Source organism: Saimiri boliviensis, chromosome 4 (assembly GCF_048565385.1).
Source record: "Saimiri boliviensis isolate mSaiBol1 chromosome 4, mSaiBol1.pri, whole genome shotgun sequence".
In the NCBI taxonomy this organism is placed as follows: Eukaryota; Metazoa; Chordata; class Mammalia; order Primates; family Cebidae; genus Saimiri; species Saimiri boliviensis.
In genome coordinates, this window is record NC_133452.1 from 84,488,067 (window position 1) to 84,506,924 (window position 18,858).

General features: G+C 39.6%; 1 protein-coding gene across 4 annotated transcripts in view; it reads right to left on the reverse strand.

Annotated features, from left to right (window-relative positions):
* The window catches only part of MRAP2 (melanocortin 2 receptor accessory protein 2), a 94,330-nt gene that overhangs the window by 20,264 nt on the left and 55,208 nt on the right, over nucleotides 1-18,858 (reverse strand). For 3 of the 4 annotated variants that reach the window (XM_074397731.1, XM_039467793.2, XM_039467794.2), the window contains 2 exons: nucleotides 13,668-13,801; nucleotides 6,940-7,039 (listed from right to left, as the gene is read on the reverse strand). In XM_074397731.1, coding sequence (XP_074253832.1) covers nucleotides 6,940-7,039; nucleotides 13,668-13,794 — 227 coding nt within the window. In that variant the 5' untranslated portion in view covers nucleotides 13,795-13,801. Of the gene's footprint in view, nucleotides 1-6,939; nucleotides 7,040-13,667; nucleotides 13,802-18,858 lie in introns of those variants that run through there. The other variant, XM_074397732.1, reaches the window with a different exon arrangement.

Below are 18,858 nucleotides of genomic sequence, written 5' to 3' on the forward strand. Positions count from 1 at the left end.
TCACAATTCTAAACATATATGCACCTAACAATGGAGCTCTCAAATTTATAAAACAATTACTTGTAGACCTAAGAAATTAGATAGACAGCAACACAAAAATAGTGGGGGACATTAATACTCCTCTGACAGCACAAGACAGATGATCAGACAGAAAGACATCAAAGAAACAATGGATTTAAAAAAAATAATAATAATGTATTTAAACAAATGAACTTTACAGATGTATACAGAACATTTCATCCAACAAATGCAGAATATACATTCTATTCAACAGTACATGAAACTTTCTCTAAGATTGACCATGTGACAGGCCATAAAATGGGCCTCAATAAATTAAAGAAAATCGAAATTATATTAAGCACTCTCTCAGATCACAGTGGAATAAAACTGGAAATCAACTCCAAAAGGAACCTTCAAAACTATGCAAATACATGGAAATTAAATAACCCACTTCTGAATGAGCATTGGGTCAAAAACAAAATCAAGATGGAAATTTTAAAATTCTTTGAACTGAACCACAATAGTGACACAACCTATCAAAACTTCTGGGATACAGCAAAGGCAGTGCTAAGAGTAAAGTTCATAACCCTAAATGCCTACATCAAAAAGACTGAAAGAGAACAAACTGATATTCTAAGGTCACATCTCAAGGAACTAGAGAAAAAGAACAAACCAAACCCACACCAAGCAGATGAAAGGAAATAACCAAGATCAACAGAGCAGAACTAAATGAAATTGAAACAAACAAACAAAAAATACAAAAGATAAATGAAACAAAGCTGGCTCTTTGAAAAGATAAATAAAATGTATAATCTATTAGCAAGATTAACCAAGAAAAAAAGAGAAAAACCAAATAACCTCATTAAAAAATGAAACAGAAGATATTACAACTGACACCACTGAAATACAAAAGATCATTCAAGGCTACTGAGAGAAACATTTTTACCCAAGTATCCATCTCTTCTAGAAAACCTAGAAGAGATGGATAAATTCCTGAAGAAATACAACCATCCTCACTTAAATCAGGAATAATTAGATATTCTGAACAGACCAATAACAAGCAGGGATATTAAAATGGTAACTTAAAAATTACCAACAACAAAAAGGACCAGACAGATTCACAGCAGAATTCTACCAGACATTTAAATAACTGGTACCAATCCTTTTAACACTATTCCTCAAGACAGAGAAAGAAGGAACCCTCCTTAATTTATTCTATGAAGCCAGCAGCACTCTAATACTAAAACCAGGAAAGGACATAACCAGAAAAGAAAATTACAGATCTATATCCTTGATGAACATAGATGCTAAAATCTTTAACAAAATACTAGCTGAGTCCAACAACATATCAAAAAGATAATCCACTATGATCAAGTAGGTTTCATACCAGGGATGCAGGGATGGTTTAACATATGCAAGTCAACAAATGTGATACACCACATTAACAGAATAAAAGCAAAAATCTTATGATCATCTCAATAGATGCAGAAAATCATTAGATAAAATCCAGCATCTCTTTATGATTAAAACTTGGCAAAAATCAGCACACAAGGGACATACCTCAATGTAACAAAAGCTATCTATGACAAACCCACAGATGACATAATACTGAATGGGGAAAATTTGAAAACATTTCCTCGGAGAACTGGAACAAGACAAGGATGCCCATTCTCACCACTCCTCTTCAACATAGTACTGGAAGTCCTAGCCAGACCAGTCAGACAAGAGAAGGAAAAAAAGGGCATCCAAATTGATAAAGAGGAAGTCACACTGTCACTGTTTGCTGACAATATGATCATTTACCTTGAAAACCCTAAAGACTCCTCCAGAAAGCTCCTGGAACTGATAAAAGAATTCAGCAAAGTTTCCAGATACAAGATTAATGTACACAAATCAGCAGCTCTTCTATACACCAACAGTGACCAAGGGGAGAATCAAATCAAGAATTCAACCCCAAATGCGAGATACAGGTGAAGGGGAGGAAGGCAGCAAATCTCGCTGCCATGTGTGTACCTATGCAACAATCTTGCATGTTCTTCACATGTACCCCAAAACCTAAAATGCACTTAAAAAAAAAAAAGAACTCAACCCCTTTTACAATAGCTGCAAACAAACGAACAAATAAAAAAAACCTTAGGAATAACCTAAAAGAGGGGTTGAAAGACCTCTACAGGGAAAACTACAAAACACTGCTGAAAGAAACCATAGATGAAATAAACAAATGAAAACACATGTCATGCTCATGGATGTGTAGAATCAATATTGTGACAATGACTATACTGCCAAAAGCAATCTACAAATTCAGTGCAATCCCCATCAAAATACTACCATCATTCTTCAAAGAATTAGCAAAAACAATTCTAAAATTCACACAGAACCAAAAGAGCCCACATAGCCAAAGCAAGACTAAGCAAAAAGAACAAATCTGGAGTCATCACACAACCTGATTACAAACTATGCTATAAAGCCATAGTCACCAAAACAGTGTGGTACTGGTATATATATATATAGGCACACAGACCAATGGAACAGAACAAAGAACCCAGAAATAAACCCACTTACAGCCAACTAATCTTCAACAAAGCAAACAAAAACATCAAGTGGGGAAAGGACACCCTTTTCAACAAATGGTGGTGAAATAATTAGCTAGCCACATGTAGAAGAATAAAACTGGATCCTCATCTCTCACCTTATAGAAAAATCAACTCAAGATGGATTAAGGACTTAAATCTAAGATCTGAAACTATAAAATTTCTAAAAGATGACACTGGAAAACACTTCTAAACACGGGTTTAGGCAAGTTTTTCATGACCGAGAACCCAAAAGGAAATGCAATAAAAACAAAGATAAATAGTTGGAACTTAATTAAGCTAAAAAGCTTTTGCATGGCAAAATAAACAGTAGAGTAAACAGACAACCCATAAACTGGGAGGAAATCTTCACAATCCATACACCCAACAAAGGACTAATATCCAGAACCTACAACAAACTCAAACAAATCGGTAAGAGAAAAACAAACAATTCCATCCAAAAGTAGGCTAACAACATGAATAGACAATTCTAAAAAGAAGATCTACAAATGGCCAACAGATATATGAAAAAAATGCTCAACATCACTAATGATCAGGGAAATGCAAATCAAAGCCACATTGCGACATCATCTTACTCCTCCAAGAATGGCCATAATCAAAAAACCTTTAGTAGATGTTGGTGTGGATGCAGTGAACAGGGAACACTTCCACACTGCTGGTGGGAATGTAAACTAGCACAGCCACTACGGAAAACAGTGTGGAGATTCCTTAAAGAACTAGAAGCTGAACTACCATTTGATCCAGTAATCCCACTACTGGGTATCTACCCAGAGGAAAAGAAGTTATTATATGAAAAAGATACTCACAGACACATGTTTATAGCAGCACAATTCACAACAGCAAAATCGTGGAACCAACCCAAATGCCCATCAGTCAACAAGTAAACTATGCTATATATATATATATATGTGGTATATATGTATATGATGAAATACTACTCAGCCATAAAAAGGAATAATTAACAGCATTTGCAGCCACCTGGGTGAGACTGGAGACTGAATATTCTAAGTGAAGTAACTTAGGATTGGAAAACCAAACACTGTATGCTCTCACTGATACGTGGGAGCTAAGCTATGCAAAGGCATAAGAATGGTACAATGGACTGTGGGGACTTCGGGGTAACAGTGGGAGGGGTGAGGGATAAAAGACTACAAATATGGTGCAATGTATACGGCTCAGGTGATGGGTGCACCAGTATCTCATAAATCACCACTAAGGAAGTTACTTACGTAACCAAATAGCACCTGTAACCTTAATAACTTACGGAAAAAAAAATAACAAATCTAGTTGCTTGCTAACATCTTTGGTTCAATAGAAGGAAGAGATTAAAAACTGCCAATCTGAGACAGTTGAGTGTCCTGATTAATGGCAGGAATTTCAGTACTGAAGAGACTTTAGTTTGAGGCTTGGCTCCACATGTTTTCCTTAACCTGTGAAGCCTTAGACAAGTGACTCAGCCTCATGTTTCTGATTTGTAATGTGGGGACACACAGAATTTACTTCATCATCCTGTAAGAACTTGGTGAGATGTAAAGTAATTTGTTGACCCTGGCATCAAAAAAATGGCTCTTATTATTTTTGATGTATCATCCTTCCCCCACTTCCTAATTATCATAGGCAAACTTAAAATTGGTTGTTTTCTGTTAATGTTGGCTATATGGAAAAAAACAATGCCCACTTAAGAAGAAAATCCCTGCCAAACAAACATCAAATTTGTTAAGATCTAAAAGCCTTTATTATAGATTTATTTCAATGTTTTTCCACATTTCTGATCCTTTCAGTTTTCTATTATTATATACTGCAATCAAACGCCATATCTTACACTGTGTCAGACTGTGTACAAAAGCATTTAAAATGTGTCCCTTTAACATAAGATCCATTATTTTTTTTAATGTTAAAAAGTGATTTTTCCTTAACCTTGTTAGAAGCATGCGGGGGTTACAATGACCACAGTTCTGTGATTGAGCACTGTTCAGAACAGCATCAAAGAGAGACCATCTAGTGGCAAAAGTGAACTGTCAACTGGAAGGCTAAAAGGCAAGTCTCAACTTCCCAGGGTTGCCACGACACCGCAGGGAAGTGATAATTAGGGATCGCCAGAGAAAACAGAACTAACACACTGTGTGTGTGTGTGTGTGTGTGTGTGTGTGTGTGTGTGTGAACAAAGAGTTTTATTTTAAGGAGCTGCCTGATGCAATGCTGGGGGCCAGCAAGTCCAAAATCTGTAGAGTAGGCTGGCAGGGTGGAGACCAAAGGCAGTGTCCTGGCAGAATCCCCTTTTTTCTTGAGGGGGTCAGTCTTTGTTCTCTGAAGGCATTCAACCGACTGGATGAGGCCGACTCACAGCACGTAGGGTAATCTGCTTAACCCAACGTATACTAATAAAAGATACTCTCAACTAAGAAATACCTTCACAGAAACATCTAGAATTGTTAACACACAAAGTTAACCATCACAGGAAGTCACATTCTATTTTGTGCTAGTGTTCGCATTCCTAAAATCCCCTGTCTCCGACATCACACACATCTATCTCAATAACCTACAAAAATCCATTGGTTCCCTGAGGAAAAGGAAGATAACAGGGTACTATTATCCCCTGACCACTCTTACGAGATGTGCCTTAATGTGAATTTATTCTCGGCTTTTCTTACCCCTCTAGTAATCCATTCCGCATTTTCTTTTTTTCTTTTTTCTTTTTTCTTTTTTTTTTTTTTTGAGACGGAGTTTCGCTCTTGTTACCCAGGCTGGAGTACAATGGCGCGATCTCGGCTCACTGCAACCTCCGCCTCCTGGGTTCAGGCAATTCTCCTGCCTCAGCCTCCCGAGTTGTGATTACAGGCAGGCGCCACCACAGCCAGTTAATTTTTGTATTTTTATTTTTATTTTATTTATTTATTTATTTATTTTTGAGACAGAGTTTCACTCTCGTTACCCAGGCTGGAGTGCAATGGCGCGATCTCGGCTCACCACAACCTCCACCTCCTGGGTTCAGGCAATTCTCCTGCCTCAGCCTCCTGAGTAGCTGGGATTATAGGCATGCACCACCATGCCCAGCTAATTTTTTGTATTTTTAGTAGAGACGGGGTTTCACCATGTTGACCAGGATGGTCTCGATCTCTTGACCTCGTGATCCACCCGCCTTGGCTTCCCAAAGTGCTGGGATTACAGGCTTGAGCCACCGCGCCCGGCCCATTCCGCATTTTCAAATTCCCTGGGCCGATATAGTAAAAGCGAAGCATGTACGAATATTTATGAAGACATGAAGAAAGAAAGGAAAGTGTGTGTCTTTTTAGTACCTGTTAAATAGATTTTCAGCCATATGTCTCCAAATGCTTCAATAAAAATGGTATTTTCCTTTCATTAAAATGTTTGTGTTTAAATTTTTTTTTTTTTTTTTTTTTTTTTTTTTTTTTTTTTGAGGCAGGTCTCACTCTGCCACCCAGGCTGAAGTGCAGCAGACTAAGTTTTTGTATTCTTAATAGAGACAGGGTTTTGCCATGTTAGCTAGGCTGATCTGAAACTCCTGGCCTCAAGTGATCTGCCCGCCTCAGCCTCCCAAAGTGCTGGGATTATAGGTGTGAGCCACCACTCCAGCCAAAAACTCTTTTAAATACTGTTGCCTGCTGCTACCAACTAACAAGGTATTCAATATTCTCTATTTTCCTTTCTACGAAAAATTTGGTATAAAATATATAAATCCTTTAAGATATCTCTGAATTCTGAACAAATACTTTCTGATGTATCTCAGTGTTCTTCAAGCACACATGTAATACTTTCCTCCATAAACCAAAGTCCAGCATCATCACAAGTCCTCCCATGTTACGAGAATTATGTAAATCACAGTGTTTGCCTTTGTATCCTAGTTTCAAGAAGACTCTGTTAAATTTAGCAATCACTGTCATAGTTAATTTTGTTGAGTATCCAGGAACAAGTATTACTCTGCTTCTTGAAATAATTTTTAAAACTGGTTTTCATCCTATTTTGCCATTGATTGTCTTTTTCACTGTTTTTGATATGGCAAATCATCTAAATCCCTTTGGGAATGTGGATAATATACATTGTCATTAATAAACATTTCAATATAAAAATCAGGCTCACATCATCATTAAGACTGTAGGAAAGGACCAAGAAACCCAATTTCATAAAAGTCCACTTGAAAATAAGCACAAGAAACAAAAAGCCAGAAGAAGAGTCGGATCCCACCCACAGGCATCTGGGTCCAGGCAGTAAATTCATAACCAGCCCCTTCTCTTCACTCACTGGAAGCAACTCCAGCCCTGGGTAGTAGTTTCTGTTTCCTCAGTCCCCTGTGAGGCTTAAGAGACATTTAGGAGCAGCCCAAACTTACTCTTGGTGTGGGGCTCCTGTCTTGGTCAGCAAGGTCAGCACAAAAAACATGAAAATCACGAAGACTGCAAGACCAACCCAAAATCCAATCACAATGGAATCTGCAAGACAGTTAATACGGGCATTAGTATTTCACCGTAGTTTAAAACTTGAACATTCAAGGAATCAGAACTTCTTAGAGAGGCTTTGGCACATGAAACATGAAAGAAAATCAACAGTCTGATCCGCAGTTGGCTGGAGATTGATAAGAAGTAAAGGATGAGGCAGAGGAAAGAATCTGCCCCACCTCCAGGTTTCTGTCTCAGGTAGCATGAAGGGATTTAGGCCTCACTGACTCATGGTTTCAGTATCTCAAGGAAGGAACCTAGGCCAGAGCATAAGTCATCTAGGGCCTCAAGATTCCACCAATGTGTTTTGAGTTAGAAAATAAAATTTTTAGCAGACTACCAACTCAAGTTTTAAGTGAATTTGGATTCACTTTCAAAGAAAAACTTTAGACAAATTAAATTTAACAGATATTAATTGTGCAAGGAAAACAAAATGATTGAACCAGGAAGCTCCCAGAATCAGAACAGATTCAGAGAGACTTCGGGTTGCCTTAAGGTTGGTTAAGATTTAGGGACAGAAAAAGGGAAATGATGTACAGAAAAAAGAAGCAAGGTATGAAAACAGCTTTGAACACCATTTGAACATCTGGCTGCCTGTGAGTGCCTGATGTGTAGCTGCTGTGATGAGCTGAGACTCAGCTATTGTTACAGAAGCATTCGCTAGATTTTCAGTTTGCTTACCTACTAAGCTAGGTCGCAGTTCACACCTGAGAATATAAGTATGCAAATATGGAAGGCTTCGTGGGCCAAATTTTAGTTTAGCAACTCAATTGGTTAGCAACTCAATTAGGTAGCAACTTTGCATTCTCACTTACGTTCACCATGGAATAATTCAGGCTCTCATTACTTCTTGCAGAGAATATACAGATGGCCTCTTGAGTGCTCTCTCTGCCTTCTGCCTTTCCTTGTGCTTTATTTCTGTACAAAACTGCTTTATCACAGCCCTGATGATACTGCTCTTTCATGAAAAGCTCTTCAACAAAAATAGAACAGACCCACTTTTCCAGATTAAAAGAGATTCCACATGTAAAGCACTTTATACAATGTCAGACATCTGAGAAAATGGTACCCCACAGTTGCTGGCTACTGCCATGAGAATTGTCATTTTCTCCCAATTTACCTCACTTTAAAAGCCATCTGTTTCCAATCAAACTAGGGGACACTGTGTCCCTATATGTACCTTAACCTTAGCCACAGCTTCCTCGCAGCCACATTTTACCAGGGCTATTGCCACTACCTGGCTGGAACAATTTTCCCAACGTGGAGTTAATGAAAGTGTTCCCATGCTTCCAAGCCCATCCACTAGAGTATCTTCTTTACGAAGCCTCAACTAATTTCCATAATTGATGTGTTCTGTCCTTCCTTTGAACCCAATAACATTTTTGTCCGCACTTCCCTAAACAGGCCTCTCCTTGGTCCTATCTTGGATAGCAATCATGAGTCTTCATATCTGGGACCAAGATTAGATTGGATTGTCTACACAACTTGGCACATGCGCAGTAGGGTCTCAAATCTAAGACACAACAGAGTTGAATCATTCTACATTTTTTGGTCTATATTAAGAAGTTTATCTACGTGGAAATACAATGAGGATGCTTAGCAATTTTCTAAAAATAACTGATTGGAGCTTAAACATTAAATGTGTTTAAATGCAAAGCTTTATTGTAATTATGTACATGTAGCACTTTTTCCAAAGTGAAGAAATCAGATTAACAATTTACTCTGCATAATTCATACTTTCATCCTACATATGCTATTGCCTAAGGTTAACAAATGTGTATTCAGCACTCTCAAAAACTAATGTCTAATCTTAAGTGCCAAAGAAATAGAAATTGTATACTTTGCCTTTTAATGTAGTAGAAATGAGGCATAAAAAAACATAAGGACAAATATCAAAAACCACATGCACTGAGATACAACCAACACAAAACAATAAAGTCTCAATTATCTAGGTGGTGAATTGTGAAGAAACATGGTACAGATAAACAACAGTTTCCTACACTGTACTTTATCAACTGCCTTCATAGCAAAAGCAAATTCTACAATTATATACCAACGCTATTCTTAAGTCCTCAACTTAGAACTGAATCATGTTGATTGACATGTTCAAACCTGTGTACTAGGAAGATGTTCTCCTAAGGACAGCTTTCACAAGGCGAATCGCTGACTGACTCCCAGAGGTGCAGGAAATGGTGCCCTCAACCCAGCCCAGTCCCTTTCCTCTGCCCTTGTAAGTGCCCCCAGGGAGCTGATCAAAAAGCAGCAATAACGTGGAGCATGGGAGGGTTACCGCCTTCAGAGAAGCCAGGTGGCAAAAGAGTTGGGGAGAGGCAGGCTGTGGGTAGAATCAGAGAATTCTCATGGTCCAACAGCATTTCCAAATATTTCCTTAATAATGCGGCATCTGCCGGGCGCAGTGGCTTAAGCCTGTAATCCCAGCATTTTGGGAGGCCGTGGCAGGTGGATCACGAGGTCAGGAGATCGAGACCATCCTGGTCAACATGGTGAAACCTCGTTTCTACTAAAAATACAAAAAATTAGCTGGGCATGGTGGCGTGTGCCTGTAATCCCAGCTACTCAGGAGGCTGAGGCAGGAGAATTACCTGAACCCAGAAGGCGGAGGTTGCGGTGAGCCGAGATCGCACCATTGCACTCCAGCCTGGGTAACAAGAGCGAAACTCCATCTAATAATCATAATCATAATCATAATAATTAATAATGTGGCATCTATGTTTTCTGTGGCAATATGCTTTAAGTAACTCTGCTTATTCATATTCCCCTTTGAACAAAATTTAGTTTCCTTAAGTAATTTTCACTAATTTCCCCCAACCTCATCTTCTGCCCTATGACCCACCCTCAGAGGACTTTCTCACCCTGAACCTCTTATAAGAAACCTCAGAGAGTCCCATCTCATCCGAGAAATATCCAAACTCTCTGTAGTTTTATTTACATGTTAAGTTTCATGGGCATAGGCACAACAGTAAGTTGGGAAAAGTGGAGCCCTTCGTCTTCCCAAAAGCACCCTTTTCTGGGAAGAAGTCAGAATAAAGCTTTACACAGAGTGAAGCTGCAATGAGGCTAGATGGTTAAGAAAGTCGAAAGACACCTTCCAAAGGAGTTTCTACCACAGCCAAGCTACCACACTCTGTCCTGTCTAGACACTGAGCTACTTGCAGACTACTATTGTAAGGGGGCAGAACAATTGCCCAAGGGAATTGCAATCGGAATGTGTCATAATAAAGTAACTCCCCTTCACCTGACCTTTAATAAATGGAATGGAACAGGAGAGCTGAAAGCTGACATGAGTCTTTTTTTTTCGGTTTAGGGTAGGACTAGAGTAACTAGTCTTGAGAGACTTGTCTGTATGTGCTGTCCCCAATTCCTCTCCTCTCATTTTTTCTTAAATCAATTCCATTAGCCTTTTACCCCAGCACTCCACTAGAACTGCTTTCCAAATCATTGCCAGTAACTTCTATATTAAAAATCCAATGGTCAAATCCCCATTCTCAATTAACTTGACCTAATAGCAGCATTTGTCACAGACTGTCTTGGCAATCCTTTAGTGGTGTCCAGAAAACCTCAACCATCCAGTTTTCTTCCTACTTTCCATATATTCCTCTCAGGCACCTAAGCTGCCCCACAACCCTCCAACTTCTAAACACAAGCACGCCCAGGGCTCAGTTTTGGACTCCAGTTTTCTACACTCACTTATCCACCACCACAACATAATATATACTAAGTAGAGCTTTTTATACTCCCGTTCACAAATATAAAATATAGCTGTCTGCACTCTCCTTCATATATAAAAGATATCTGACATTAACTTGTGTGTTGAAACATTTGTCACTTGAGCAACAGATTACAGAGGGTTTTATGTTATCATCACAGCACTTCTATTTTAGCAATTTTACAACTAAATTTGTAACAACTAAATTTCTCCAGAGATGGTGAGATACACAGTGGTTTTTTTGTTGTTGTTATGTTTTTTTTTTTTTTGAGACATACTTTCACTCTGTTGCCCAAGCTAGAGTGCACTGGTGCCATCTCGGTTCACCGAAACCTTCGACTCCCAGGTTCAAGCAGTTCTCCTGCCTCAACCTCCCCAGTAGCTGGGACTACAGGTTTACACCACCTCACCTGGCTAATTCTCTATTTTTTTTTTTTTGATAGAGATGAAGTTTCACCACGTTGGCCTGGATGGTCTCACACTCCTGGGCCTCATGTGTTCTGCCCGCCTCAGCCTCCCCAAGTGCTGAGATTACAGGCATGAGCCACTGTGCCCAGCCAAAATATATTTTTACACCCATTCTATCTCAAAGAACAATTCAGAGGAGTACTCAGCTGTATTTTCACCACAATGAAGTAATGCTTAAGCAACCATGTACATCATTTTGGGAATCCTTTGTTGTAAGATGGCTCTCAGAAATAAATTTTTTATTAAGAGCCAGTTAGAACTTGTAATCAGGGCTGGGCATAGTGGCTCAGGCCTGTAATCCCAGCACTTTGGGAGGTCAAGGTGGGCAGATCACCTGAGCCCAGGAGTTCAAAACCAGCCTGACCAACATGGCAAAATGCTGTCTCTACTAAAAACACAAAAATTAGCTGGACATGGTGGTGTATGCCTGTTATCCCAGCTACTTGGGAGGCTGAGATGGGAGAATCACTTGAATCCAGGAGGTGGAGGTTGCAGTGAGCCAAGAATGCCCTACTGTTCTCCAGCCTGAGTGAGACTCCATCTCAAAAAACAAAAAACAAAATTCTGATCTCAGAATGTTCTTTCTGACAGCTGTTATAGTTCCAGCCAAAAGCAAAGGAACTTTGGTTTACTTAATATGTGCACTTTTGTTGGCTAACAAGCAGTTTATATTAGACTGTTTGGAAATAGCCCAAGAGGCGGCCATGTTACTCTTTGTGAATCTTTTATGGGTATAGTAACTCTTAAGTAAAAACCAACTGTGTTAAAACATACTTTCCATGTTGGAATAGACTGTTCTGTTTGTTTTTTTTTTTTTTTTTTTCAGCAGCTCTCTTAAATCAGAACAGTAACTACTCAGCCATTTATCATCTTGATGTGAATATTAAAATTAACAGAGCAATTGTTATTAATGGTATAGTAGGTAAAGTAATTAAGGAATGAGTCACACATCTGCCTATGTTTCTCAGGAAGTTTTCCAGCTATAATTATTTCTAAAGGTAATATCCTCAAAAAAGATCTTACTCAACTGTCTCTGGAAATGTATCAACCCAAATTATAGTAGCAGCTCTGTCTTCTGTACCCCTTAAACTAAAGAAAAGAGACAGGAGCAAACTGACACAAAAATGAAGTTGATGTCACCAAGCTGTAAAAGCCCATATTACAAGAAAATATATGGCAATTTGCCCAGTCATTTTGATTCCCACTATAATTCAGAACAAGCAAGTGTCCTTACATGAAGTTTATCTCAGAAAAACAACAGATTAAAGAATTTAAGTAAATTAAAGAGGGTGATTTCACACCCAACAGTCTTCTATCAGATAATCAATGACAGCATACCTTAATGAATGCCATATTTTTTTTTCCACAAAGAAATACTAAGCAGATGTCAATAAAGGAATGAGTGAAAGTATTTAATTATTACTACTCATTCAAGAAGTAAAGGACATATGGTTTAGTTAACAATTTTTCCTAAGGGAATAAAAATAGAAAGCCCTTGTTGCAAAAGAGCACCAAGTTGATGCAAGAGATTATAAATGCCAAGACAGGTCAGGGTAGAAGCAGCCAGGAAATAATTACAGGAACAAAAGCATTTTCTTTGCTGCATTTGTGTCTCTGATTCTAAGCTCTCTTATATTTCCCAATGTGTCTCACTAACCTGGAGCAGTTAAGAACGTAAAAATTTTACAGTGGATAATTCACTCTGACAAAAGAGAACATTTGAGGGATATTTACTGTGCTACCAAGACAGACCTGAGACTGGGCAGCAATTCCTGCCTACTATGTTAATGGTTAACTCTACTTAATAAAGCAAGGATGCTTCACGCTGGTGAGTCGGCATTCAGTTATGACTGGAGTTGAATAGCAACGTTTCACAGAATCATATTTCCTTGCTGGACCTGTAATCACTCCAATAGCAGGAAACACAATTCATGCCTAGAACACAGCGTTAGAAATGATCGCAGGCTATTCTGGTCCATCATTATGAACACACATGGACACACTGCTCTCCACAGCTCCAGAAAAACAACTGGGATGAAAAGATACTGCTGTGTTACAAAAGAAGGTTTCTCAAATAACAGTTCCAGATCCTATTTTTATAAATATTTTTGATAGTTCAAACATTCACAGTTTGGAAAAGCAACATTTCATCCTTTTCTTTAAATCTCCATCTCAGATTGACACTGATTCATGTTCCCCTACCAAGGGAATATTTTAAGTCCTTCACATTAAAATCACCAAGGCCCTCCTGTACCAGTCCTGAGCAATCAGCCTATGTGTGGAGGTGAGATGTTTTGTGGCATTTGGGAGGTAGAGGACAGAGAGTTCTGTAAGAAGAAAGAATGTTCAGGAGAAGTAATCATTGGGGATTTCACAGGTTAAGACAAATACAATTATGCTTACAATGAGGAATTGTATAAAACTTACATTTATGAGCCTTGAGTCCTTCAAAGGAAACTGGTCCAATCTCATAATATTCATATTCCCAGGTGTAATCAGAATTAGATGCCAATTGCTGGGAGGTTCTGTTAGAAATTAACCTCTGGGCAGACATCTCCAACCTGTTCACATGGAGAAAGTCAAGGGCAGAACCTGTTAATACATTCAGAACTGCACAGTTACCTTAAATACTCTTTTTTTTTTTTTTTTTTTTTTTTTTTTTTTTTTTTTTGGAGATGGAGTTTCACTCGTTACCCAGGCTGGAGTGCAATGGCGCGATCTCAGCTTACCACAACCTCCGCCTCCTGGGTTCAGGCAATTCTCCTACCTCAGCCTCCTGGGTAGCTGGGATTACAGGCACGCGCCACCATGCCCAGCTAATTTTTTGTGTTTTTAGTAGAGATGGGGTTTCACCATATTGATCAGGATAGTCTCGATCTCTTGACCTCGTGATCCACCCACCTCGGCCTCCCAAAGTGCTGGGATTATAGGCGTGAGCCACCGTGCCCGGCCACCTTAAATACTCTTGATCACATTCAGGAGTTTGGCAGCAAAGCCCTTGAGGAAGTCTCACCCCTTAAGCCAGGAGAGGTTCTTAACAGCTGCTCACACCTCATACTATGTGGTCACTATTTCCTTTTATCTCTCCACTAGACTGGAATAAATATACTTAAAATCAGACACTGTATATATTTTTAAAACTTAACTGAATGCCTGGCACATAACCAATGTTCAATAACTGATGAAGGAAAGAAGGAAAGGAGGAAAAGAGTATGTCAAAATCTCTGCGCTTACAGATTCAGCCTCAGCACCTATACTGTATGAGCATGTAAAGAACCTGCAGAGACCACATCAAATGAGTATCAGATATGAACTAGCTCAGTATGTATCTACTGAACACCTACTATGCAACAACGGAGACAAGCAACCTAAGATTTTTTTTCTTTTTTTTTTTTGAGATGGAGTTTCGCTCTTGTTACCCAGGCTGGAGTGCAATGGCGCGATCTCGGCTCACCACAACCTCCGCCTCCTGGGTTCAGACAATTCTCCTGCCTCAGCCTACTGCGTAGCTGGGATTACAGGCACGCGCCACCATGCCCAGCTAATTTTTTGTATTTTTAGTAGAAACGAGGTTTCACCATGTTGACCAGGATGGTCTCGATCTCTTGACCTCGTGATCCACCCGCCTCGGCCTCCCAAAATGCTGGGATTACAGGCTTGAGCCACCGCGCCCAGAAACCTAAGGTTTTGTTTGTTTACTTTTCTTGCTTCCAGTGGGGTTGGAGGAAACTAAGTTTAATAAAAGAGTGAATAAAGAGAAACAGACAGCAAAAGTTACATAACGGATCTTGCAGAAGATCCTCAATAGAAGTCCACAACTTGCCCAACTGCTTACTCTTCAAATTTGTCATATTTTCAGGATTTCCTAAGTATCTTTGTTAACTGTGATTATTTTAGACCAAAAGAATCCTGACTTCTTTGGGAGAAGATGGTTGCACTGTGCAGCATGGATGCCGAAGGTGATGTCAGTGCAGCCTGTGTTCAGTAACTGTGTCTGAGCAAGACACTGCACACTGTGGGGTGAGCAGAGATGCCTGAGACAGATCAGTACCCCACAGACCTTCCCTTATAATGGAGAAAGGGAGACAAAGTGACAAACAGCAGTAACATAAGGGAAAATTTGATTAAATATCAGTGGAAACCAAGATTCACTGAGCAGTCACCACACTGGGTCCCGCCTCAAGAGCTTTCTGAGGTTGCTTTTCCCGGTCTCCCTCCCAACCGCCTCCAGGGCACAACCCTCAGGTAAGCTGAGGCAAAATCACCACTGCCCTGCTGCCTCATTTCTACATCAGCCTCACCTTTCCCTCACCTGTTCTTTCCTATCCCCAGACCTGGACTCGACAGAAAAAGACTCTAAACCCACATCATCATGCTGTTCAAAGGATGGGGTGCTTTGGTCCAGAGATGCATGCCAGTATCAAGAATTAGGGTGTGACTTTGAAGGCCCAACCAGACAAGTCATTCCTCCAAAGGTAGACAAGAATATGTCAATTTTATTTGGGAAAGAAAGCTACACGAATTATAAGAAAAGCTGATCTTTACTTGAAATAAATAAAGAGCAGCCTTTTCAGTTGCCTCTTTTCTTTCTTTTTTTTTTTTTTTTTTTGAGGTGGAATCTCACTCTGTTGCCCAGGTTGGAGTGCACTAGTGTGATCTTGGCACACCACAACCTTTAACTCCTGGATTCAATTGATTCTCCTGCCTTAGCCTCCCAAGTAGCTGGATTTACAGGTGCGCACCATCAAGCCCAACTAATTTTTGTATTTTCAGCAGAGACAAGGTTTCACCATGTTGGCCAGGCTGGTCTCTAACTCCTGACCTGAGGTGATCCACCCACCTTGGCCTTCCAAAGTGCAGAGATTACAGGCGTGAACCACCGTTCCTGGCTTCAGTTGTCTTTCTAACGCCAGCATAAAAATAACATAAAACTATTACCACAGTATCATCTTTGGTCCTTTAATTATTTCAGCAAGAGGTTATTTTTCTCAATGATGAAATAATATTTCTCAGGAAATGAAAATTAATAGCTCAAACCTAAAAAGCACTATTCTCATTTATGAGCACTTCCTCCAGAAGCAAATAATTGTGAGAGGAAAAGAAAAGAAGAGCTCTCAGTTGTAGGGTTCAGATATAATGTTAGATTGGGATTAACATAATTTCCACTTGAGAATGTTAGGAACTGCATATAGCAAAAGCCACTGGATTTGAAGTTAGAAGACCAAGGTCATTATCTCTCCTTACCTCTATTTATTATGTCACCAGGCAAGACAATCTCTCTCAGCCACACTTCCCTCATTTGCAAAACTAATCATCAAGACTACCTGAGCATTTTTTCATGAAATAGTTCTCACTATGGTCCCTAATGGACACCATCATCACCTGTGTGGCCTATTCTTCAGGCCTCCTGACTGCTGCTTTTCTGCTTTCAGGTCCTGGGGTGCTTTCTCCAGATTGCTGTTTTTTTGTTGGTTTTTTTGTTGTTGTTTTTTTTTTAAAGACAGAGTCTCACTCTGTTGTCCAGGCTGGAGTGCAGTGGCATAATCATGGCTCACTGAAGACTTGATCTCTCCATGTAGTTGAGACTATAGACACCAGCCAGCACACTCATCTAATTTTTTTCTGTTTTTTATGGAGATAGGGTCTCCCTATGTTGCCCAAACTGGTCTCGAACTCTTGGACTCAAGCAATCCACCTGCCTCAGCCTCCAGAGTGTTGGGATTATAGTTGTGAGCCATTGTCCCTGGCCTAATAATCTTTTAAAAAGACAAAGTGCACTTGTCATTCCTTAGCTTTGCACATTTAATGGCTTCCCATTGTAAGGAAAAAGTCCAAAATTCAAAATGTCCTACCTACAAAGTCATGAATTGGACCACAATGTCTCCTCTTATCCTGAGCCGTTCTGCCTCATACTCTATCAAACTGCAATGCATTGATTGCAGCTCCTCAAATATTTCATGCTGTCTGCCACCTGCACACAGGCTGATGAGTGTTCTTCCTACCATCCCCATTCTAACCCATTCCTCCTTCCCTGCATCCTCTCATCATCTAGATCAGAGGTTGGCAAATCCAGCTCACCACCTCTGTTATTGTACAGCCTGTGAGGGAAGAACATATTTTACATTTTTAAATGGATGAAAAAATAAAAAAGATAATAATATTCTATGATTAAGAAAATTACATGAAATTCAAATATCAGTAGTCCAAAAAATTTGATTAGAACACAGCCACCCATTTGCTTTTGTATCTTCTATGGCTTCTTTAGCACTACAGCAGCAAAGCTGACTAGCAATGATAGGTATGGTACAGCTCCAAAAGCCTAAAATATTTACTTTCTGGTCTTTTATAGAAAAAGTTTGTCAATCCCTGCTCTAAACCATGAAAACAAAAAATCTAAGCTTCAGTTTTCCCACTAGTAACATGAGATGATCATGGTAGCCACTTCCTAGAGTTACTATGAAGATTAAATGCAACATTCCATGAATATTAAGATAAATATTACCAGGCAGTACAACTATTGTTAGTTAGAAATGCTGATCTTGAATAGAAAAACCTAGATTTGTTCTTCAGACACACTCAACTCCCTGGTCAGCCAATTCCTATCAAATGCAGCAAGGGTTAATTGATTGATTCGAGCAATCTACCTGACTCAGCCTCCAGAATGTTGGGGTTACAACTACAACTGTGAGCCATGGTGCCTAGACAAATAAATAAAACTATAACAAAAAATTACTTAAAGGCATTCATTTAGATCATTTAAAAGTTAAAATGATCAGGCCAGGCACAGTGGCTCATGCCTGGAATCCCAGAACTTTGGGAGGCCGAGGCAGACAGATCACCTGAGGTCAGGAGTTCAAGACCAGCCTAACCAACATGAAGAAACCCTGTCTCTACATAAAATACAAAATTAGCTGGGTGTGGTGGTGCATGCCTGTAATCCCAGCTACTCGGGAGGCTGAGGCAGGCAAATCACCTGAATCCAGGAGGCGGAGGTTATGGTGAGCCAACATTGTGCCATTGCAATCCAGCCTGGGCAACAAGAGCGAAACTTCACCTCAAAAAGAAAAAAAAAAAAAAAAAAAGAAAAAGAAAAAAGGAAAAAAAGTTAAAATGGCCAACATTTACATCCTGAGATTCATGCTGTTCCACCAACTCAAAAATAAGAATCTTTCTCCTCCTTTTTTTTAATTAAGGAAAATAAGATGAAGTCTGGTTTAATCATATCATTTTAAGTAGAAATCAACATTACAGCCACTGTAATAGCAGAGCAGAGGGAGGCACTAAACTTCATCAGGAACAGAAAAATAGTGAAAAATACTTAAAAGAATGAAGAAAATAAAGATAGAGAGTGTTGTCTATTCAGCACACCACAGAGCCAAGAGCTGTTCTCCCACAGCCACACAGTTCTCAATGTCAGCACACAGTGGGGACCCTGGTCTGTGGCTGCCAGGGTCACAGGACCAGTAGGTCCTCCTGCTACTCTCTCAGTCAGAAAGCAGCAGTACCACCACCAGCCTCATGGGGCTGGTAGGAACTAGTCAATAAAATATGTCTGTATAACAGTCAGCTGTCAGGAGTATCAACCGCCTCCCCTACAATAGAGATGTGTCTTTTTTCT